The 24,248-nt window shown below is 39.7% G+C and overlaps 1 protein-coding gene across 1 annotated transcript in view; it reads right to left on the bottom strand.

The window, feature by feature from the left end:
* The window catches only part of SORCS3 (sortilin related VPS10 domain containing receptor 3), a 598,500-nt gene that overhangs the window by 70,646 nt on the left and 503,606 nt on the right, over positions 1-24,248 (bottom strand). Inside the window, exons 12-14 of the mRNA XM_065920112.1 lie at positions 19,633-19,709; positions 16,533-16,624; positions 8,610-8,717 (exon numbers count right to left, since the gene is read on the bottom strand). Coding sequence (XP_065776184.1) covers positions 8,610-8,717; positions 16,533-16,624; positions 19,633-19,709 — 277 coding nt within the window. The remainder of the gene's footprint in view (positions 1-8,609; positions 8,718-16,532; positions 16,625-19,632; positions 19,710-24,248) is intronic.

The raw sequence follows: 24,248 nt of genomic DNA, 5'->3' as shown, positions 1-24,248 counted from the left end.
GATTAAATATTATATAAGTAATCCAGAGATGATTTAAAGTATTTAGAAGGATATTATATAAATACTATGTCATTTTATATAAGGGATTTGAGCATCTGTGAATTTTTGGTACCCACTGTGGTGAGCAGTGTTCTGGAACCAATCACCAGTGGATAACAAGAGATCACTTCCTTCATAAGCAACTAAAATAGTTTATGGATAGGGGAAGCTTGTATAAATCATTTCAAAAATTCAATGATATTTGTAACATAGCCACAAAAGATTAGACTACATGTACCCTCTTGTTCAGAGTCAACAAACTATAGCCAATGGGACAAATCTGACCTAACGCCTCTTCTGGATGGCCTACAAGCAAACAATGATTTTTATACTTTAAATGGTTGGAGGGGAAGGCAAATGAAGAATCACATTTTATACCATATGAAAATTGTATGAAATTCAAAGTTCAGCATCTATAAGTGAATTTTCATTGGAAGACACTGCATGCTGTCTTCCATATCGCATATCCAATCACAGCATATTGTCTGTGGTGGCTTTCACACTGGACCAGGAAAACCAAGTAGATGCAGGAAAGACCCTGCAAAGTCTAAAATCTTTACACAGAGAGTCTGCTGACTCTCCCCTAGTTGGCTAAAGTTCTTCCTGCAGGTGGCCCATTTCTTGATCATTAGACTATGGAGACTGAAAGCATCTCAGATGTCACTCAATGTTAGTTATTTCACTTAATTCTCACATTCACATGAGGAACCCAAAGCTAAAAAAGGTAAGTGAGACATTTAAGACCAGATCAGATGGAATGGTAAGTGGCAATCTGAGACCTGTCCCTGGAGTGTGACTCTACAAAATCCATGTTCTCAGCCACCACTTACCACACACAGCAATCTACTGGTCAGCATAAGCCTTTTCTTTCCAGACTACTGCCAGCTTCCAATATCTCCAAGAATCATCCAAAGTCCTTTGGAGTATCATCCAAAGCCCCTATGTAGGCGTGCATTCTGCTTTTGTATTCCTTGGCTCCTACTCAGCAGGCCCTCTGAACGGATGGCAAGTCTGGTGACAACATGAAGGACCTGAATCCAGCAACCAGCCTGAGAGGCGATGATTTAAGGGTTCCACTGGATTCGCTGACTACTCGAATGACTTACTTTGGGCAAAGTAAAATCAGATTCTTCCAGCAAACAACAGAGAATTGAAAAATAGATCAATGAAAGCAGCACTGGTTAATTTCCAATGACTTTATCAGATGCAGTTACTGGAGGCTAAACAATACATTTAAGCTCAGGGCTGGGTCTTTGTGTTATACCAGGGCTGTATTTGAGAACATGTTTCTTGTTAAGCATGCAGTCACAGTCTCTTAAGTAGATAGAAGGTCTTTGCTTTTTTTTTTTTCTTTAAAACCTCTGAAGCTTTGGGGTTTGCATAATTTTCTACAGAAATGTTATCTCTCCCCTTCACTTCGGCTATTAGTTCTGCTGGTGGAACAATGGATCAGAGATTTATGCCAATTAGAAATGGATTTATACAGGGATTCAGCGAGGCAATTGGCCCTAGACAATTTGCTGAGAGCATCTCTGGCCCTTCCCATTTCTTGCTTTCCCCTCTTCAGGCCAAACAGTTTCTTATTGCTCCATGTTTGCTCATACTCTCCCCACATCTGGATACCTTTGCTCCTCCCTCTCTGCAGAGACACAAAGCCACATCTATTTTATTTTAATCACTTCTTTGATATTTAATGGCAACTGCAACTTGTCCCACCCCTTTACCATTTACTTGTTTTCTAGTTTTCATGTGTTTGTCATATTTTTTCAGATAGGTTGTGTTTGAATGGGTCTGTTGTGATTTCGTATCTGGTAGCAAAGTGGATAAAATTCTTGGTGAATAACATCCCTGCCCTTCTTGTCCCAAACACTGTGATCCTTTAGTGAACAATCCTTAAATAATTCTAGTACCTTTCTTCAAATTTCAGTTCTGAGCCTAAGTTTGAAACTCACATTCCTTGCTCTGCTTTCTTCTTACTGAATGTATGAGCTGAGCACTTAATTTCTTTGAGCTTCAGTGTTTTCCCTTGCCCAAGGACAATGATCCAGTCTACCTGGTGGGTTACTATGAGATGTCAGTGAAATCAAGTTTGAGGGAGAGTTCAACAGGACAGCTGACACAAAGGAAGGAGGAGAGCAGATGCAGGCTGGCTGACACTTACTCCTGCTAGGGAGTCTCTGCTTTCTTCCAAGGAAGCCGAACCTTTCCCTTTGGGGATTTCTTTTCCCCTGACAGGCTGCCAGGTTCTCCTTGGCCCCTGTAAAGGATCAACTAAATCACAACCAACTGGTTAAAATATTTCATATCAAGAAAGAATTTCAAATGTTGCTTTGAGACTGAAGAAAAGCAGTGCTTTTCCATCTGATGCCACATCTGAGCCAAGCAAAAGAGAACTCTCCTTAAAACACTAATTTGGGGGCCAATAGTGAACCAAAGAAACCCAAGTGCTCTAACAGCCACAGGCACCTCTTCGACTGGAAAGCCTCTGCCTGAAACAGCAATAGGCCCTCCGGCTTGTCAATCATCCAGCCCCATTCTCAGCCTTAAGTAATAAGAATGGTCACATTTCACTATGAATTAGACTAGACTAGATGGTTCCTGTCAAAGTTACCTGGAGGATGTTGAAATAATAACCTTTGAAGAGACAGTGGAAAAAAGAGCAATAAAAGCAAGCAAATCCCATGCCTGCAAGCTGGGGACTGTCTCCCCCACACAAATTCCTCTATAAAAGCACCGTGTTAGAAGGTTGCATGCTCCTGAGCTTTGGCTTCTGGTAGAAGTGGAAGCTGGAAAGAGTCTGTAGATGGTGGAGGAAATAAGAAATTCCTGGGATGCTCCTTATTCTCTAACTGCCCTTCTGTGCCCACTGCCATTCTACCCCTTGCTTCATCACTGCACATTTGCACAGAGACAGGCACCATTCAGATTCCTCCCCAACTCCAGGCTCCCATAATTTGCAACTCCTGGATTCTGACCACATAGAGTACTTCAGAATATCTGGGGTCTATAACGTTCATTTTTGCATTCAATCAATCAATACATATATATGGTTAAATCCTCAGTGCTAGTAAAAAACTGATGCAAATGGTAGTCAAAGAATAAGGTACACAGAAATCTTCCCTCATGGGAACTTAAAGTCTGTGTGTGTGTGTGTGTGCATGCGCTTGTTTGCATTTTTGCCTGTGTGTGTTTACATGTACACACATATCTCTCTATCTTAAGGGTAGATGAAGAGGATGGGGAAGTTACTAAACCAACTGCCACTTTTGTTAATATTTATTGCCTAAAGTGTTGTGAAGGAAAAAATAAATGAGGTAGGACTACATGTAACATGGGGCCCCAACCTTTTCCAGTGGGCTAAAGGAAGATGGGCCATAAAAACTAATACATAAGCTGGGACCTGAAAGATACTTAATTAGAAGCTTGGTTATTCAAGTGGGGAAGACAGGTATATTCCAGAAGGATACACAGACAAAGACCCCAGGGCAGGAAGGTACCAGCGAATCAGAGAAGGGAGGTTAGAGCATGGGGGCCAGAAATGAGCTCTAGACATGGACTCAGTGGAGGTATTTGTAGATCATTCAATGAGTTTGAACTTTATCTGAAAGGCAATGGAAAGCCTTCCACTTTGGAGAAGAGTTTTGAAGAAGGGTTTTAAGAAGAGGAGTGATGTTTCCATATTTTCAATTTCAAGAACACTCTGAATATAAGTCAAATTCCTAAATATAACCTAAGACCCTTCATAGGTTCTACTGCTTAATATCACTTAACCTCAGTCATATGCTCTCATGATTCTTTCCTTTGCTTTGAAGTCACTCATTCTTTCAACCAATAATTACTGATTTCTACTATGCACCTACTCGCATTTTAGGCATTGCAGTTATAGTACTCAGGAAAACTATTAAAAATGTGTGCTTTCTTTGAACTTACACTCTATTACCTATAAATTGGTTTTCTACTGGTGAACTGCTATTGAAACTTCCAGACTGACTCAGTTGTCACCTTTCGTATATGTGAAGTTTTTACTTCCTTCTACTTATATCCTGGTTTTCTAACTAGAATTTCCTGAAGATTGTGTATCTCATTTCCCCCCACACCAACACACTGGACTGAGAGCTCCTTAAAGGTAGAAAGAGTTATATTTACCTCTTTAATATCCCATAAAGGAGTCTAAAATATATTAGAATCTCATTAAATGTTTTTGAATAAATTAACTATGTAGCAATCAGGGCTCTCTAGAGAAACAGTGAATAGGTGATAGCGATAGAAAAAGACACAAAGATAGAGATGGGAAAGAGAGAGAGAGAGAGACTTACTATATGGAACTGGCTTATACAGATATGGGGGCTGACATGTCCCAAGACCTGCAGAGTGGTTTAGCAAGCTGGAGACACAGGAGGGCCAGTGGTGGAATCCCAAGCTCGAACCTCAGGAAAAGTGGAAGTTTCAGTTGGAGTCAAAGGCAAGAAAAAGCCATGTCCCATTTCAAATGGAGCCAGGCAAGAAGCATTCTCTCTTGCCCAGGGAAGAGTTAGCCTTTTAGTTCCTTTTAGTCCTATCCAGATTTTCAACTGATTGGATAAGTTCTACCACATTAGGGAGAATGATCTGTTTAACTGGGTCTACTGATTTAAATACTAATCTTACCCAAAAACACCTTCACAGAAATATCCACAATAATGTCTGACCAAGTGTCTAGGTACCTCATGACCGAGTCAAGTTGACACATAACATTAACCATCACAAACTTACAAATATTTAAATGAATGTAACAGGATAAGGCAATAAAACCTCAGTGTGAATGAGTTAGCCTTTCTTTCTGCCTGACTCTAGTTGAGCATCAGAGTCAGGGTTAACCAGAAAGAGGAAAGATACAGAATTCAAATAACCAACATTATTATTTGAATTATATCATTAGCAAGTTTTTGGTTAAATGGCAAGGTTAAGCAATCTTGTCCCGAAATGGACTTCCTGTCCTTGAAATTCGTAAGGGATATATAAAATTTTTTTAACTCCTGCTTCAGTCTTTGCATGGCCATTCCTTGAAGAAAAGCAGTGGTCATCCTAGTGGGTCACTTGGTTTTAAAGTCCTTTTTAAACCTAAAATTGAGACAGAAATTGCCTTTTGGCAATCATTCCAGAGACTACCCTTCTGCTATCTAAAGGGCCTTGGGTCATTTTCATACTACAGAAACTTTGAATTTAATGAAAACTTAAAAATAGGAAGCTTGAATTGTTTAGTCAGTTGGGTGTTTGCTTCCAAAACTCATCTTTATTCCATTAAAGACAAACACCTGCCTGTCCCAAATCCCATATAAGAAACTTATGCACTATTCTAGTTCCTTTTCTACTTACTAACATTTAAAGGATCTTGATAAGCAAGGTAGAAGAAGGACAAAACTCTACCACACTCCTTGGAGTCTTATTGGGGAGGAAAGGAAAACAGAAGGGCCATATCATCTTTTCAGTAAATGTTTTAGCCCTGAGGTCAACTTCCTCCTTCATATCCATGTGACCAACTAAACCCTATCTGAAGTTAAGAAAAAAAAGTATTACCGTTCATGATTAGATAAACACAGAATTTAAACTGTGGCCTTAAACTTGCCAGGAAGTGCCAGGTCATGTAGAGATTGGTATATAAGCACTATTATTCAAAGTAATGCCCAAGAGAAGCATGAAATGAGTTCAGAGTGGCCACATAGGGAAGCATGCAGGATAAATCACATAAAGAGACGAGGAGAACACAGAATAAAAGGAGGAACAGTATATCTCTTTGCTACATAAACAGGGAAAAGCTAACCTTAGGACCACTTGTATTGTCACTGTCCGATCTAGAGCTGTGTCAATCTTCTAGGGCTCGTCATCAGATCTGAAAAGCCACATCTGGCTTGATAAATTCATAGCAGATTGCACAATCTTCTTGAGCGTAGGTACCTTTGCCCTATAGAACTTGGAACTCATAACTCAAAACCCTTTAGTAGTGGTATTACAGGAGGTTCTAGAAAAGAAGGCATTCTTTTCATAGCTAGTGACAAAGTATGGGAAATAATTTGGAAAAGTCAGCTTACGAAAAAAGAAGGTGGTATTCCTAGTATTCTGTGATGTGCTTCCTGGAGTTCCTACGAAAATATTTTCATCTCTTGGCAGAGGATTCTGCATAACAAGACAGAGTCATTTGTGTCATATTTATTTAATGCACAAGTATGCAAAGTTCACAAGGACTGGGGTTTCTTCTTGATTTGCTCATCAATAAGAGTATCTGGCAAAAAGGTACCACTAGTTTTTTAGTAGTATAACTTTATGAAGGTTTTGCCACAATCCTAGATCCTTGGAATTTCTCTCTTACTTGTGTATCTCTGTTGTCTAAATCTCTCCATATATACATGCGTATCTATGTGTACGTGTATATGTGTGCATATGTCTATATACAAAAATATTTGCACATACATATTCACTATATAAATATATCTACATATTTCTCAAAGCATTTATATTTTAGAAATAAAATTTGTATTATGATAGTGTCTTTGAATATTTAGTCTTTGTGTTTATGCAATACATCATTGCTGTGTATTCACCAAATGCTGAAGCTTTAGCTAATTAATACTCTAGCTAAGTATTAATAACATCTATATCTTAAAGATTGTCTATGGCTTGAACAGCTAAACTTGCCATACAATATTGTTAACTCTTAATAATCAAGTGACTCACCAGCTTACCCACAGAGTTCATTTGTTATCATAGAAATTTTAATCAGAAATTTAGATGGTAAGATATCTGTTTTAGAGGATATTTTAGGGGAATGAAAAGAAATTGCTGGAAAAACTCAAATTAAAGCTGTACTTCCTGAGCAACAAATTCTACAGGAAATTCTCACACTGTACAACAAAATTGTCCAGAGAAGTCCTGTCATGGCAAAGGTTTGCACCGAAGGACACCAGTTACAAACGAAATACATCCACTGGGAAGATTTACAGTAGTTCTTCATAGGGTTTGACATCATCTCTTTCACTTTCCAACTGTAGAGTCTATGTGCCAAACACAAACAACACGCTCAAAAATGAGTGTTAAGGCTTTAAAAGACACATTTCACAAACCCTTGGAGTTTGAGGGAAGTCTGTACAGGCAATTTGGAAAATTCAGAGAGAGTTAAAGATAATTTAAAATCACTCTTTGCTGCATTTGTTCCAAATAATTTTAAAGACACACTGTGGAACCAAATTTTCTGTTATGAACATTTTTTAAATAATGAGGACATTGAGAATCCTATAAGACTCTTGCTATAGACAAATCCTATAGACAAGAAACCCCTTTGCAGTGTTTCTGCTGAATTTCTTAGGACTGGACTTCTGTCCGATTGTTTTGGTTGCTTGTTTTCCCCAATTTGTGCACCATTTTCCATCATGGCTGGGTTCTTTCTGTATTTCTGAAAGCTCAGAGAAGTGGCTGGACAACTCTCTAGATATGAGGATGGAAGTGGAGGTGCGGAACATGGTAAAAGTGGCCCAGTCTGGGGCTAGATTATAACATTTGATCAAAACTGCACATCCACAGCTAAAAATAATTTTTTAACATCACTCTGGAGGAAAAGTAAAGCATAGCAATTAGCCATTTGCCTCCTCCTCAAAGCTCATCAGTCTCTTCAGGAAGACTGATTCTAGCTATAAAGAAATTAATGAACACAAAGGTTAAAAGAACAGCAGTCTCTCAGAGTGAAAAGACAACCTTCCCCCAAACCAGTCCAGAAGCACTCTGTAAGCCTTTCTGTGACAACTCCACAGTACAGCAAATTCCCCTTAATCTTGCTCAGAAGACTCCCTTCATTCTGTCTAGTGAATAATTAAAGTGTAAAGTATTCCAGTCTCTTGGGAGTGGGGAAGCTGAGGTGAGGTGCAGTTTGGTATTACTGGTGAAGTATTACCATAACTATTCCCCACACTCCTCTATATACACAAGTGCATACAGACACACATGGGTCATCCATTTTTTGAGAATTAGATTTTGATATATTTTTAGAAAACATCAAGCTATCTTCTTTAATATTCAGAGAGTACTTTGGGGCTTTATATAGCTTTCAGATATCTATCCCCACCATCTATGCTCACTGTAAAGGACTATGGAAAATTTTTCACAGCAAATGAATCTGAAGTGGAACAACAGTAACTCTGTGTGTATGTGTCTCACAGACTCCAGGAGGTTCCCTTTAAACATTCCCTGTTTTCAGTAAATTGGCTGTTTTATTCCCTCTGTTCCCATCCTTAGTCCTTTACTGAGCTGTTTTGGAAAGAGAAAACACATCTGAAGCCTTAAGATTTCTGTTTGCTTGGGTTTTGGGTAAATGGAAATTTGTTACAATACTCTAATTCCATGAGAAACCTTTTCTGTGAAGCCCAGCTTCTCCAATCCCGTCAGTATCCATTTGAATTGGTGGGTGTGAGCATCTTACAGATGAGGAAACTGGCCCAGAGACTGAAATGCTTTGGTGTAAGCCTCCCTGGGGAAAACCCACGGCCTCCATGGGAGCAGAAACCAAGCCCCTGAATTCTTCTCAGCCACAAAGAAGTACTCACGTCATAATCTGGGTCTCCACGCCTGCCTCCACCAGGGCCCCATCCACAAAGAGAGGAACCGAAGTGAAACCATACTTGTCCCAGGAGTGGCCCTCGTCAAAACTCACCCTGGGTTGGAAACAAGTACATGGAAGAGAGAGCTGAAGAGAAAACCACACTCTTTCACAACTGTTTTTCAGTTTATTAAATTCTCCTCTTATCTCATTTTATGGCAGTCTGGATTATCAATAGGCATTAATCTTCAATCTTCTCTATATTATTATGAGATTTGATCAAAACGGCATTTCCCAGCTCAGGCAGAGACAGCCCCAAGAACTGCAAAAATATTTCAACATCTTAGAATTGGGGGGAAAAAAAGAAAAAACAAGCCAGGCAGGCAGGCTTAGTGGATGGAGTGTCACGTTTCAAGTACTCAGAATGGAACCTGAGGTTCAATTTACAGCACAACCAATTCAGTCTCTGGAGTTTTTGACACGGATAAATTGAGTAGTGGGGGGCGTACCGCATGGGAAGGGAGGTGTGTGTCTTTCAGATCAAAAATAGCAATTTCCTATTTGTTCAGAATGGATGAAGTATCATTTTCCCTCCCTGATGCCACTTTAAGGGGCTCTCAGGGACAAGTACTGAGTGCCTGAGACGTCCTGGGCAACACTGTTCCATCCTTTGACCAGTGAGAAGAGGAAGGCCTGGCCCTTTGTGGACACAGCATCTGAAACTCTTTAAAAGGATGCTGCTTAGTGAAGAAGATTTGAGCAACCTTGAGCGGTCAATTCCTTAATAATATCCCTTTCTTGAAATTATGGAGTTCCCAACTGTTGTCTGATTTAACCAGAGGACAAAATTCAAAGACCATTTTCTCTAAGAAGCTTTTCTCAACACTCCTCCTTCCCCAAAGCAGCTTTACTTACTTCATTTTCTGCGATCCTTTGGGCCTGGTTAGTTCTTATTCCTTCTCTGACTCCACAACACACAGTTCTCTGAGTTCAACTGTAGAAACTATATTCCTACAACATTCAGGCCTTCCCCTATCATAGTGCTGAGTGAATTCTTAACTCACCTTGAATCCCTTCGTTCAACATTATAATCGTGTGAATTCAGGAGTCACATAGGTTTTGTTCATTGTCTGATCCCCTCCCACTCCCTTGATATCACCTTTATTATAATGCTTCTTACCTGATGTTACATAGTTTTAAAACTTATGTCTGACTCTCTCACTGAGCTGTAATCTTTTTGAGGTCAAAGACCATACTATTCATTTTTGCATTCCTAGTAATTAGCAGAAAAATTGGTACATGGTACTAAATAAATGTTAAATGAATATATAAATTAAAAAAGGAATGATTAAGAAAACTCTTCTAATCTATCCAGTCACTTTTCAAGCATGACTTATGCTAACATCCATGAACTAGATACAAATCTCTGTCCCTATTACTAATTAGCCTACTCAGTCCAGTCTCTACAAATGTGTCTCTCTACCTTATTCTCTCTCCCCAAATAAACTGATCTTAAAAATGAGAAAGTCAATCTCTTTACTCAGCTAGAAAAACTAGTCTGTCATGAAACAAGTTTTATATTTCTGGTATACCTAGGCCTGCTTTTATAAACAAAATCAGACAGTGGTCATAAAATTTTTTCAGTTCAGTTGCTCAGTTGTGTCCAACTCTTTGCAACCCCATAGACTGCAGCATGCCAGGCTTCCCTGTCCATCTCCAATTCCCGGAGCTTGCTCAAACTCATGTCCATCGAGTTGGTGATGCCATCCAACCATCTCATCCTCTGTTCCTAAATTATCAGCATCAGTCTTGGCTTTTATTTTCTCTTGATCAACTTTACTGAGATATCTTTGACATTAAAAAATTGTACATTTTATTTAAAGTGTAAAATGATATTTTAGTAGATAGATAGAGATATAGAGAAAGGTTGGTCATAATGAAGCTGGTCTCTGAGGGGGTGGGAGTGGAGAGTGGGCAGGAGGGAGAAAGGTACAAAGTTTCAGTTATGCAAGATGAATGAGTTCTTGGAGATCTAATGTACAGCATGATGATGATAGTTAACAATCCCATTTCGGACTTTTACAAACTTGGCTTATTCTTTTAATAGGCTGAGGCTACATAATCATTGATGTGGAACCAGAGGAAGTTGGGCAAATCTGAACTGCTTCTCATGGAAATGAGTTTTTCATTTTAAAAGTGAAAGTGAGAGTATAATTAGGAATGGGTTTACCTTTCCTGCCATGTATCCTCTTGGTTTGATTCCTAATGAATCACAGGTGCTTCAAAATATGTCATGGCTGCTACCTAGTTAACTTTATCTGGTAAGTACAGGAGGTAAAAAAAAAAAAATGTATTTATTTAGCTCCTGGTTTATTTTGACAACTCTGGATTAACTAATTATTGTCTTGATAGGAAGAAGTCAAAGTGGTTATTAAAGGCCTCTGTCTTGGTCTCATTCTCAGTTTCCTTAATGATGAAGGTCAGTTATTAACACCAGCAGAAAAAAATTGCAGTGAGTGCCACCAGCATCCCAGGGAAGGAGGAGCCTTCAAATCACTACCATTAACAGGGCAGAGGACAACCATCTTTACTTTATACATTAAGATAAGATACCACAAAGTAGAAACAGAGGGACCATTCACAGCCTTCCTGAGCTCTGAGTTCTGAGATGGAAGTTCCGAAGAAAAACGAAGCCCAAGGTGGAGAAATAGGTTGTTGGAAAATAAAATAATGCTGCATGAACTGAATCTACATGAAAAAGCAAAAGCATGGATTAAATGGAAGGATAGGTTCAAGCAAAAAAAAAAACTAGAAAATGCTAACATCCAAGTGTGAAGGCTAACATAGATAATAACCAAAGTCTACAGCTGATATAAAATGAACACAAATAAGGGGACAATCTCCGGAGCCAGGCTGAGGGATGAATGCTGTGACTATAATTTATGGTCTGTGTATCACTAGGAAGCCCAAGTTTGTGCCATTCAAGTGACTTTCTGAGACCAGTAATTTCTAGCACCCAAATTTCTCACACTGAGATGATAATTATTAAAACTAAAACTCCTAAAGAAAATCCAAAAAATACAACATTATAAAAGTTAATCTCTTGAGTATCAGAAATTTGGGTCTGCCATTTGTGAGAACTATTCTTTCAGATAACTAACTAGGAGTTTCTCATTTTCTGAAGTAACTATATTGAATGGTAACCCCACAGGACCCACCTTCTCCTTCTCAATTTTTAGCTCATTAATGGACAAGACAAAGGAACTGGGAATTCTTTTAGGCCTACAGGTGAAGCTGAAATGATAAGATCACCAGTACCAGGGAGGTAGGAGTAAAGTTACCACTGACCTCTAAATAGTGACAAGACAGGACTATAAAAGGTAGAATTCACCCATGAATATTCAATTATGTGCCTGCTCTGGCAGTAGCCTATGTGTAGGGATACAGCAGTGAACACGAAATGCCCTAGTTTCACTGGAATTGTATTCTAGTTTGAGGAGACAAACAACATGTAGATAAATGGACTAAAAATATATGTTAAAAGTAAGTGTCATGAGGACAGTTAAAATAGAGTGATATGATAGAGAGTGAAGCTACTTTGCATTGAAAATTTAAGAAAGTCCTCTCTGAGGAAGTGACATTTCAACTGAGATCTGAATGATAATAAGGAATTTGTTATGCAAAGATCAAGGTGAGAGCCATTCTGGAGGGCAGATCTGGTGTGAAATGAAAAATAGAAGGCCGGTAGGTGGTGGTAGATTAGTGGAAGAGGGATTGATAGGAGGAAACGGAGTCAAGGAAACAAGGCTGGGGCAGATTACAAATGACTTTGCTTCCAAATTGAAATGAGAGAGAGAAGATCTGATTTAACCATTACAAGATAACTTTTATTCCTTTGTGGTGAGTGGACTGTCAGGGCCCAAACAGGATGTAGGGAGATGAATCAGTGTGTGTGTGTGTGTGGGGGGGGGGTTGTTGGGGGAAGGGGAGGTGTGGTAATTGTAAGAAACCAAGTACTTGGACAGAGGTTATAATAGTGGATATAGAAAGAGATGGAGAGATCGAGGCTATTCTTACAGGTAAAGTCAATAAGACTTTTAGCATATTTTTACAGATAAAATCAATAGACTTTTGTTTGAACAAAAAGAAATCACAGACAGCATGAATTTGGGGGGTTAAGCAACTGAGGTAGGAAAATGGGAAGAATCGAGAAGCAAAGCTTTCCGTTGTTTTGTTTCTGCTCGGTCCACCTAGGCTGAGATGTGCTTTGGATTTCCACGCTTAACACTGTCGAGAAGTCCTTTGGATGGATGCATCCAGACTTCTGGAGAGAGATCAAAGCCAGGCATGTAGATTTGGCTGTCACTTATAAGATAGGACCAACTTAAAGCAAAATAATTTATTTTAAAATAAAGGCAAAGATTCCCATAGTCAGAGAAAGGAAAAAGAATAACTCTCATGAGAAGCTCAAGCTAAAAAGAAAAACAAACTTAGGTGATTGTCAATCACAAGATAAATATTTTCCAGCAAGGTCACTTTTGTGATAATAAGTCTTTGTGAGTCTAGGGTGTGTTCACAGACAGCTAGCATACGTAAGAGAAGAAATAATCCTTTCACCAGATCCTAAACACTATGTTCAGTTTCAATCATTGTAGAAAAGTGACAATCAATGTGGTTAAAATTAAGAAACAAGTTGTTCTAGAAACAGGTTCTATGAATTGAATCAAGCTTAAGGGAAAGAAGAATAAGAGCTGAATAACTTACCATTGCCTTTTAACTTTTTAAGTAAGAAAGATCCAAGTAGTTTAGCACACAAAAATAATTGCTGCCTACAGAAAAGGATAATGTCTGTGAGTGAAATTAGAAAGTGGATAGATGCGTGAAAATATCAATTAAAAAATACAGGTAGAATAAGGTAGAAAAGATTTGTATTCTCATAATTGTTCTAAAAAGGAAAGTCAAATATTTGAACAACAAAAAAAAATGAGTATTCTGTTTTGTCCTTTAGCATATCCCAACCCCTACACTAATACTGGATAAAAAGTATAGGCTCAATGAATATGTGAGAAATAAATGAACAAATGCATGGAATCAGTCTTGAATTGCATATCTGATCTTCCCACAAGAACTTCCCACAAGTTAGAAAGCCTAGACAGAGCCATCTCTTTAGGTCCTTTCTAAGTGTAGGACTCTAAAATTCACACCCATTTCTGAAACAGATTTACTCTGCATAGGTCTGGGCAGCAGAACAAGGACTGATGGACAGAAATAGAAAGTAGATTCATTACTGTTCAGCACACAGCTAACGTTCTCACGAGCTATCAGAGCGGGATCTGCGGTACTGTGTCTCCTCCAAGACCCTTCCTAACTCCATGCGTTGGTGACCAGATCATACTGAGACAAGAGCCACTAAAGGGAATAAAATCTTTCAACAACAACAGAATCCTCCCCTGAACACTCTAGCACAGAAACAGAGTTATAATGGTCATCAATGATCAATGTTCCTCGCTTCAGCTAGGTGTATTGCCCCATTTTACATTATCCCAAATACATGAGGTGACGGCAATGAAGCTACACGGAAGTCCTTAAGAATAGCACATGCACTTTCACTTCTCAGAGGCATGTACTGGTTGGAACTATTGTTTTCATGTGAATGCTCCTCTGAACAGAAACGCCAGGGCTCACAGCACTTATAGAAGAGCAAGGGAACAAAAATGGCCAGGTGATGTTTTGTTTCCAGTTTCCCAGAACATTCCATTGAAAGGAGACGCTGACAGTTTGTCAGGGCTAAGTAAACAGTAGGATCCCTGTCTACCCGCTGATGAGTAACTCTATTGTAAGTTTTCATTAGAGCATCGCATTCCATGGGGCTCCATTGTTCATTTCCCTCTAGTGCTTCTAAGGTACAAAGGTAATACTAATAACACTGGATGGAGGGCTTACCGGAAATAGCACTTAAATTCTAATCTCAATGGATCTAAGTGTACACAGCCACAGATGGATGGGTTCATTTGTATGCTGTTTTGTCTCCATGCATATCTAGCTACCTATCATTTCAATTTATAGGAAACAGCATGCCTTGTTAGCTGAGCTAAAGTTTCCCCAGCTTTTCAATTATGGTTCCAATTTTTTCTGAAAGGTGATATAGCTATTATTTAAATTTGAGAGCTACTATACCCTTGCAGGAGAGTGGGTAGGCCAATGTCTTTTTCTTATGCAAATATAAATACATCTGTGTGTGCTGCCAAAATAATGTCAGTCTGAGACCTACTACAGAAAAGAACAATGAACTGATTCCTTAACCTTTCTTCCACTTAAAATAAGCTATTTGTTTACCTTGAAGGTTGTAACTTAATTAGAAGCTACTGGTGATGAAGAAATTGCATTTGATTTTCACAAACGTGCAACTCATAAGCCAGCCAGAGACAAAGTCAAGAAGTTTATGAGGAAATATTGATGATAATGATAAGGTCAGGCCCTTACAAAACACTCAGCTTTGAAAAAGGAGTGCAAAGAACTCTTGAACGAGTTAAGTGCCGTTGTTGTTTGCTGACACACTCAGCAGCTGACATTTAACCATTGCAGGGACTATTTCAGAAAAGGGCATTCATTAGTAGGCAAGTAAGCAGACACCATGGGTGGTAACTAACTTTAGGGAAATTTTTGTACCATTTACGACAGTATCAACATCCTCTAAGTGGAAAAAACTTTGTTTCAAGAGTTTAGTTTGAACAACCATCTTTAATCTTTTGTAGATTGAAGTGAACAAGGTGGACAAACTAGGGTAACATTATCGTTACTATTATAAGAGAAAATTCAGTAGGAATATAACTATTTTTTTTTCCTGCGCTCTATAAATATTTATTTTCCCAACCCCCCAAAAAAATATTTCATGGAATAAGGGAAATATCAAACTTTGTATTAATGACTTTGAGAAGCAACATTTGATCCTGTTATATTTTCCTGAGAGAACATTAAATAATTTTCCCAAGTTGGATAGCAATGCTCAGAATACAATGATAAGGGCTAAGAGATGTTACTTTTCTTGGTTAAAAAAATAAGTTAATGAACTTAAGAGTCAAGCTGTCCTCTCTAGAAGTGTAAGCCCCACTCAGTCCTCAACAGAGAGCTCTTCCTACCACAGAGAGAGAGGTCTTGGTACTAGAAGGAATTACCTACGGATTCAACCCAAATGCATTAAACTTGTGCTTTAGTTCTTCTGAATCCTACCCATCCTTACTTCTTCACTTTCTTGATTCCAACCAAATACACTCTTCAGAGCACTCCCTATGTCTCCTGAATTCCAGGCTTGGTCAGAGTTTTCTCATCCCTTGGCTTTCCTCCCATCACTTCTGCTCCTGCTCCTGGCATCCTTTCTTCAAGAATCAGCCCTCAGGCCACCTATGGTATGAAGACGCCCACTCCTGCGCACACACTGGGGGCGTGGGGGCTCCATCCAGCCTCAGGATTCCAGCAATGCACAGAGTCAGCATCCTCGTGTAGGCATTGCTTAGATTCTGATAATATGTGGATGATCTAAACTCCTTACCTTGACTATGATCTCCCAGAGGACAGAGACCATGTAATAACACTCCGTGTACTTATTAAAGTATCTGGAAAATTAGCAAGTAAAAGAGAAGCATATCGATGATAGAAACCCAACTTGCTGCTGCCAGGTACTAGCCGTGTAGCTGAGTAATGTATTTAATATGTTTGCATTTTAATACTATTCATTATACTTCCTCATCTAAATCATCTGGTCAGCTACTGTTACCTAAGAGTTGGATGATGTAATGTACATTAAATGAAGGGGTGGATAAAGAAATGGATGAAGAAATGGGTAAAATGAGTATAAAACCATGCATAACAACTTGTCCCAATATTTTCCACTGAAAAGTTTTTCATTAATAGGGTAGGAAGCTGTCCTTACCACAAATGCCTGACTGGCAGAGGTGTGTGTTTCATGGCCACGAGGGCGCCACCCCAGTCTAGGAACCAGACATTGTACTCTTCATCAAAGATCTGGAACAACAACAACAACAAGGATCATAGCAACACCTTACATTTGCATGGTGCTTGAAAGTTTACAAAGTTGTTCACATATATTGTTTCATCTAGATTCTGAGCCTTCCAACAATCCTATCAAGAAGTTTGATGAGCAATGTCATCCCCATTTAATATATGAAAAAGTGGGCTAGCAGAGAACAAAACTGTCAACTGTCCCTAATCCACTCAAATGGCATTTCCAGGGTTCTTTCCCCTAGTACTGTTCAGTGTGTGACAAGAAATTCAGGCAACAAGACCCATGCTCAACTAGATAACCCAGTGGAAAACACAGCTTCAAAAAACTTTGTCATCTGAGTATGTTACTAGTCAGCTTTCTCTTTCTCATCTTTTCAAATGAGACATTTGCTAATTTATAACTGGTCTGTGTCTCATTCAGTCATGTCAGACTCTTTACGACCTCATGGACTGCAGCACTCCAGGCTTCCCTATACTTCACCATCTCCCAGAGTTTGCTCAAACTCATGTTCATTGAGTTGGTGATGTATCTTATAGTCGAGTTATAAACTTTCTAGGAACTTAAAGGACAATCCCTTTTAGACATGTAGACATTAAAGTCTACATGATAACTGAGTTCTCAGACAGCCACCACATCCTAAGTTTCCATGCTAGTTGAATGAAGACTTAAGTTTAGCACTTGGAGATCTTTACGCTAAATGTTCACTGGGACACCATGCTTCCTGAGATGCAGAGTTACTCATTCTTTGATTCACTCATTTGTCCATTAGCTATCAATCCTTCCACTCACTCATTGATTTATTCAGTGATCCATCCATCCATCTGCATAACCATTTACTAAGCACCTACCATGATGCAAGTCTCAGAGCCTTAGCTCAGACCTAACTCCACATACAGCAACACTTCTGCAATTTATGACTTTTAAGTCTTCAATCTAAGACAGAAAAAATTTTCTCCGCCATAAAAAAAGTTATCTCCTCTAGATCTTCTAGAGAAAAGTGGAATTAGAGAATTCCTCCAGTTGTTAACCACTAATGGTGGCTCTTACAAGCTGGATGGAGAGGTTGGGATGGTGGGTTAAGTGAGACGTACTATAAAGGGTAAAAAGATAAAAGCAGAGTTAAAAAGGAGGGGATAGGAGGAATGGTGTCCCCTGTAAATATGACGCAGAGAACACCATAGAGAAAAGCAAATGGACTCTCGGGCCTAAACCTTTCAGTTGGTTTTCTTTCTCATATTTGCCTTTAAATGTCCACACTAATGGTGAGCTTTCACACACAGAAGACTTAAAGATTATTGTTTTTTATATTCCAGATATAAACATAGACTCTGAGTCTGAGTTCAAAAGTGGACTCTATGAATAGAAGCACTGGATCAGTCTGAGATTAAGGACTACAAGAAGATTCTCGGTACTGAGGAGAAGAAAGAAGTTATTTTTCTTCATACTATCCTCTCTAAAATATTATTCTGGCCACTTTTAACTCTTGCCCTGTCCAGCATTGTAGTGGAAGCTGGAATGCTTAGTTGTTTGGGAAAAGAGACAAGGAAACCGCAGCGGTGAGAACACAAGGAAGGAGTGTTGCAGTGGCCACCCGGCCAGGCGAGCTCTTTCTTGTATTCAGGGACAATATTTTGTCTGTTGTGAATTTCTGGACCAGAAGAATTTACATTCCAGTTTCTATCCCATTTGGCACTCATAAGACAGTATCTTATATTTTGCAAGAATGTTCTTATTTATGTGTCTGTTCCTCATCGAGTTGATTCCCTTGTGGGCAGCAATCTTAGTTTATTCTTTGGAGTAGGCCTTATAGTAGTTAATATAGGGGTTGTGTCTGTATGTCCTTGGTAATTTTTTTTTTTTTTTGATAAGTGGTAGTAGTGAAAGTGATGGCAATGGAGGTGATGATGATGATGTTGGTGATGGTGATAAAAATCTTCACTAAGGGACCCAAACAGAAAGTTGTACAGATAGATTTCAGATAGTTGATTCATCTTCATCATTAAGACATTCAATACTCATCCTTTTTCTTCCTCAGATAGAAACCTTCACATCTTTAAGGTTTAGAAAAATGTCAACTCTTCTCATGAAGTCTTTCCCAGTTTGCCCAAGTAGAATTAATTCCTCCCATTTCTCTGCAAGCTAATAATGACCCTAAAATAACATAATCTAAACTACAGTTATTTATGGACCTATTTCCTCTACTTAATTTTGAGCTCCATGGGAAAAGGGACTCAAAAGTATTCAATGGCCTCCTTGGGTTTATACTTGACACCTAGTTGACATTGTATAAATCTGTGTTGTCCAATATAGTAGCTACATGAGACAATTTAGATTTAAACTGATTAAAATAAAATTAAAAATTTAGCTCCTCTGTCACCCTAGCCACATTTCAAGTGTGCAACAAACACAAGGGACAGTATATACACATACAGAACATTTTCCTTAATGCTAAAAGTTATATTGGACAGCACTGCAAACAAAAATGTTTGAAAAATTGAATTAATTTTTATATGGTTATTTATCTATTAAGCTGTCTCATACTTAACTAACGTTGGGCCCACATATTACTTAAGCCACCACAGACTTCCATGGCTTTGCTGGTCTTAGTATTCTATACCCTTCACCTTGTAGATAAAGAAACAGATCTAGAAAGGTAAGATCTTGCCAAGATCCCATGGCACATTAATGATACAAAATTGTTTTATTGACTGTATCACCTCACACAGGAATGGGAATTAGCATCTGGTAACTGTTTCATACCTATTGTTGAATGGAAGAATGAACAACTAGGGAAACCCCAGTTTTTATTCCTTGCCCAGCTCTTCCCATGTTACCCCACTGCCCATCTACTCTTCCAGCTACATTGACCAAACAGAACTGCTGCTTCAATTTTTTTTTTTTTTTACAGACAAAAAGTCACAATGAGCCTGAGAATCCCATAGATAAGAGAAATCTTGGCCGAATTTGCCCTAAATACCTCTTCCCTGTTCCCAAATCTCTCAGTTACCTGTCTCCATGTGTTGCCCCCATCAGAAGAGATGAAGACACCGATGTCGGTATATGAGAGCTCCGGACCAATGTTGCCTAAAACAGAAGCAGATTATTTGAAAATGTCAGGCACTTTACAGATTAGTGTGCTTGGGGTTGCGGGAAGGGATAGCAGAGAGTGAAGGTTTCCCAAGTCATGTTTAGGGTAGATTTATATAGCTTTTTCTTGGTGTCATATCAAAACCCCAGCAGGAAGATAACCTAACATGGAAAAAAACAAATAAATGAATAATACAAGAGGGACACCTGTTTAAAAAGTAACATCCAAAGATCAAATATTGATTGACTTGAATCTCTTGAACTCTTCATTCTGTATACCATTAATCTCTCCAAAATTGATCTTGATGATGGCAAAGAACAGAAGAGTAAACAACTATGCTAGTCTAGGAACATCTTCCTTCTCATATGTAATTTTATGTTAAGAAAAACTGGTATATGTGTGAGTGTGTATGTGTGTGTGCATATGTTTATCTGTTTCCAAGTTAAACCTGTCAAAATATTTCTTGTGTGCCAGGCTATTGAATAAACCCACAGTACAGAATATGTAGTCAAAGTGATAGAGTTTCCAGAAGAAAATGACAATATTCAGCAGACCATGGTCATCAAGCACCTGGAGAAGGAAATGGCAACCCATTCCAGAGTTCTCGTCTGGAGGATCCCACAGACAGAGGAGCCTGGTGGGCTACTGAGATCGCAAGACTTAATGACTTAGCAACTAAGCCACCACCATGGTCATCAAGCATGGTAGAAGGTCACCTGGATTACACCTAGACTGACCACAATTCCTGTCTTATTCCTCCACACCTTTCCCCTCTCCCCTTCTTTTTCTTCCCTTTGCATCACCTTGTGGTTATATTTGTAAAAACAAGAAAGTAGTTAAGATTTTCTAGCCTATCCATATTGCCCAAGTTTACCCTCAGACTCTCTGGTCCCAGAACAAATGTCCCAAACTTAAAAGTGAGCTGCTCAACAAATAATTGTACAACAGATGAATGAGGAAAGACGTGATTGAATTATGTTATGATGTTGATGTGCATTTGGGGAGGTCTTTAGAAGCAAGAAAGTACCCTACATATGTAAGAATTTATCACTGAGGCTGATATTTTTTCTTTAAAAATAGCAGGAAGGGAATGTTAGCTCCCACACATCTGTAGCCTAAATAAGAGCACAATAAAAATGCAATAATGAAAATGTTAATTGAGCTCCTGACATTTAATGCTTCAAAATGAGAAATTAAAGCCAGGTTACAGCTTGTCAAGCTCACATCAGCACCAGGGAGCACGCAGCTAGCCAACTTGTTTTGACACTCAGACTTCCAAAAATAACCCTAGGGCTCAGGGCTCAGGCAGTTGGTAACAGTGGAGTGGGGAGGCATGGTGAACTGCTCTGAGGAGTTATGTCTAGAATCTGGAATTCGAATCTTCAGATCCAGGTTTTGGAAGACACAGAAATGAAGAAAGTAAAGAGGGACAGGACAGAGAATGCCAACTTGTCCTTTAAGCATGGCCACCTGGAGCATTGTGCTAAAGATTCTAAGCCTATGTTTGGTTTCAACAGAATAGAGTTTGGCAATCAATTAGTAATGTCTACCAAGGGTGGTAGACAGGGAGGCAGGTGTATAGTCCCCAAGAGCTAGAATTTGCCAGCCCTGTCAGGGCTTAGCATCTGTTACCTCCTCTTTAGGAGCTGGCTCTGCTTATATCTTATACCTTAAACCTCTCTTGCAAAGCTCAATGAGATTGATTTTGGAGGCATGTTGATGATGAGAATCCAAGGCTCCCAGTGAAGCTTATTTTATTTATTTATTTATTTATTTATTTATTAGTTGGAGGCTAATTACTTCACAACATTTCAGTGAAGCTTGTTTTAGAAATGTCTTGGGTCAACTGAAAGGATCCCTGAAAGAAATGTTACTGATCACAGAGACCAAAAGTCAGTTCCCAGAGGAAAGGACAGAAAAGGGCTGTCCAGGATGACTTGATCTTTGAACACATTCAGTCCCCAATTGGACCTATAGAAAGGAAACCTCTGAGAGGGAGAGTCTGGATTATGGTGTGAGAGAAGGAAGATCTGAATGCTGGTTAAAGTGAAACTGGAGGAGGGCTCCCAGGGTCGCCCCAGGCCAGGTTAGAGGAAGAGACAGCTCATCCCCTCTGGAGTGCTGTGATAGGAGGGAGAAAGGGGGAGAGCCATGGAAAACAGGGAGCTTCTCTCGACAACAACTTAGTTGGTCAATCACAGAGGTTCTGCTGCCCATTTGGGCAGCTGTTAACAACACGCTTTTAGCCTCATGTCCTCCCAAGGCACCTTTCTCCCAAGGCTTTATTTAGACACTCCTGGAAAAGAGAGAGAGAGACAGAAACACAAAGAGATGGGGAGAATTTTAACATGCTCTGAGGTTAGAGATGCTTCTCTCATTACCATTGACGTCCACTCGGGGTAATTAAATGGAAGAGGAAGCAGACAGTACAAAATTCACTGCAGGAAAGGAAAGCACCTCTGTGGAGGGGACAATAAATGTTGTCTCTGTGTGAATATTCAGAGTGTACAGGAAGCATGCAGGGAGCCTGGAGTAACTGTGGGGCTGGCAGGTGAAGGGGCTCGGGACTAGGTCTGGCTGAATGGCTACTGGATGGGCTAGACTTGGAGGCAGAGGGAGTGTGGGTGAGGGCAGGACACCTGTTCCTCCTGCCCTCCACCTCCTCACCCATAAATCCACATCACAGGGCCATCTGCAATCACAGCAGGAAAGTGCTCTGTACACCTTAAGGCCCTGGGAGGATGTACGGTCTCTATGACCAGCTTGAAACCACAGCGTAAGGATACTTAGTACTCTGGTGCTTCTGCTGCTAAAAAGCAATTGCCAAACTCTCCAGACTGGAATTCCATCTGCCTTCAGAGATGGTCTCAACAGGAGTAAGAGATGAATCCCAGCAGGCACTGTCATCCATGCAGCTTCCCTGAGCCCTGCTCTCAGTGAGAGAGAGGAGGAGGCAGTGAGGAGTGAAGATGAGAGGGACCAGGGTCACTGACACCTGAAGGCAGGAGATAATGCATGGATCTGGAAAAGGGTTCTGGAGAGACAGGTCCATTCAGACCACTGAAGGCATCCTCGGCTAAGTTCATAATTATTTTTCCGCTAGTGAAACTACCTTCAGGGAGAACCGGTAAACAGGGTAAAGAGAAGCTGGGAATAAGGAGGCATCTGTCAGTGACCCAGTACTGGCTTTTTATGAGGATCTTGTCAGCTGTGTTATGTCCCTCTCAATGCACTATGCAAAGTTACAAGAGTTACAAAGGGGAGAGTGTTAGTAAATTCTCATGCATATGAGCAAAAGAAGTTTCAGAATTCAGTCTTGAATGTCTATGTCTCTAATTCCTACAACATCCTCACAAGGCAGGGAAAGATAACTTGATTTGCAGATGAATAAAATAAAGCACAGAGGTTAAAGAACTTGGTCAAATTCTTAAGTCTCATAAGTGTCAGAGCTCAGCTTGGAAAGCAGGCCTACAGAGTTCCTAAGTGCATTCATTCATACTGGAGATGCACAGTGAATGCACATTATTTGTGGATTCTATCGGAAGAGGTGTACAAATCATATTCTTCTGGTGCAATAAGAGCAGTTCTAAATTTCTGTAATATTAATGATGAGATTATAAAAGGTATCATATATTGAGCGTTCAATATCTCCTAGGCACTGTTTTGAACACTGGAAATCCATCACTTTGTTTAATACTCCAATTTCATTATGTCAGTACTATTTTTTTCACTGGCAATGAAAACACCAATGTTTAGACTGGTTAAGCCACATAAGGCAATCCTGGCTACATAGATAGCATTTACATAATGATAAATTTTATTATTATTTTTTCCTTTTTTTACAATTTATTTTCATTGGAGGATAATTACTTTACAATATTGTGATGGCCTCTGCCACACATCAACATGAATCAGCCACAGGCATATATGTGTCCCCTCCCTACTGAACCCCCCTGCCACCTCCCTTTCCACTCCATCCCACAGGGAACCCAAAGTCAGTGCTCTGTAACTTTTATTATCGATTACTCTTCTCCAGTGTTCCCTCCACTCCAGCCCAGGGCCTCCTGTAGGCCTGGAGGAGAGGCAAAGTATAGCAGTCCCAGAGTTGGGAGGTCTAACAGGCATGGATGATGGAGCATGGGGGTCTCGCCCCCAGTCAGGAACATAGTACCAGAGCCTGCCTTCAACATTCACTGTGCTAGGCTCCCTGAAGCCAGTGGTGTTAAATATGGTGGATCCAGTTTCTCTGGGTGGAGAGCTGACTGAGGTATCTTCAGAAGGCTATGCTAGCTGTCACCCCAATTTGAGTGGATGGTCACTGGTGGTGTTTAAAAGTTCATGCAGTTGAAGGGTTGGAGAAGGAAGTCATGGCTAGCAGAGTAGTAACTCCAGGGCCTGGAGCTTCAGGTTGATGAGTTTACTATCTCGGCAAGTCTCTGTGAATTTACCTACTTTCATTAGAAAAAACTGCCTCATATCAGAGCTCTAACTTCGAAGATTAGAGGCCTGCTTTGCTTTATGCCATTAATGTATTC

The sequence above is a fragment of the Muntiacus reevesi genome, chromosome 2 (assembly GCF_963930625.1).
Source record: "Muntiacus reevesi chromosome 2, mMunRee1.1, whole genome shotgun sequence".
Lineage (NCBI taxonomy): Eukaryota > Metazoa > Chordata > Mammalia > Artiodactyla > Cervidae > Muntiacus > Muntiacus reevesi.
The sequence above is the reverse complement of the archived record's forward strand: the minus strand, read 5'-3'. Positions and strand labels throughout refer to the sequence as shown.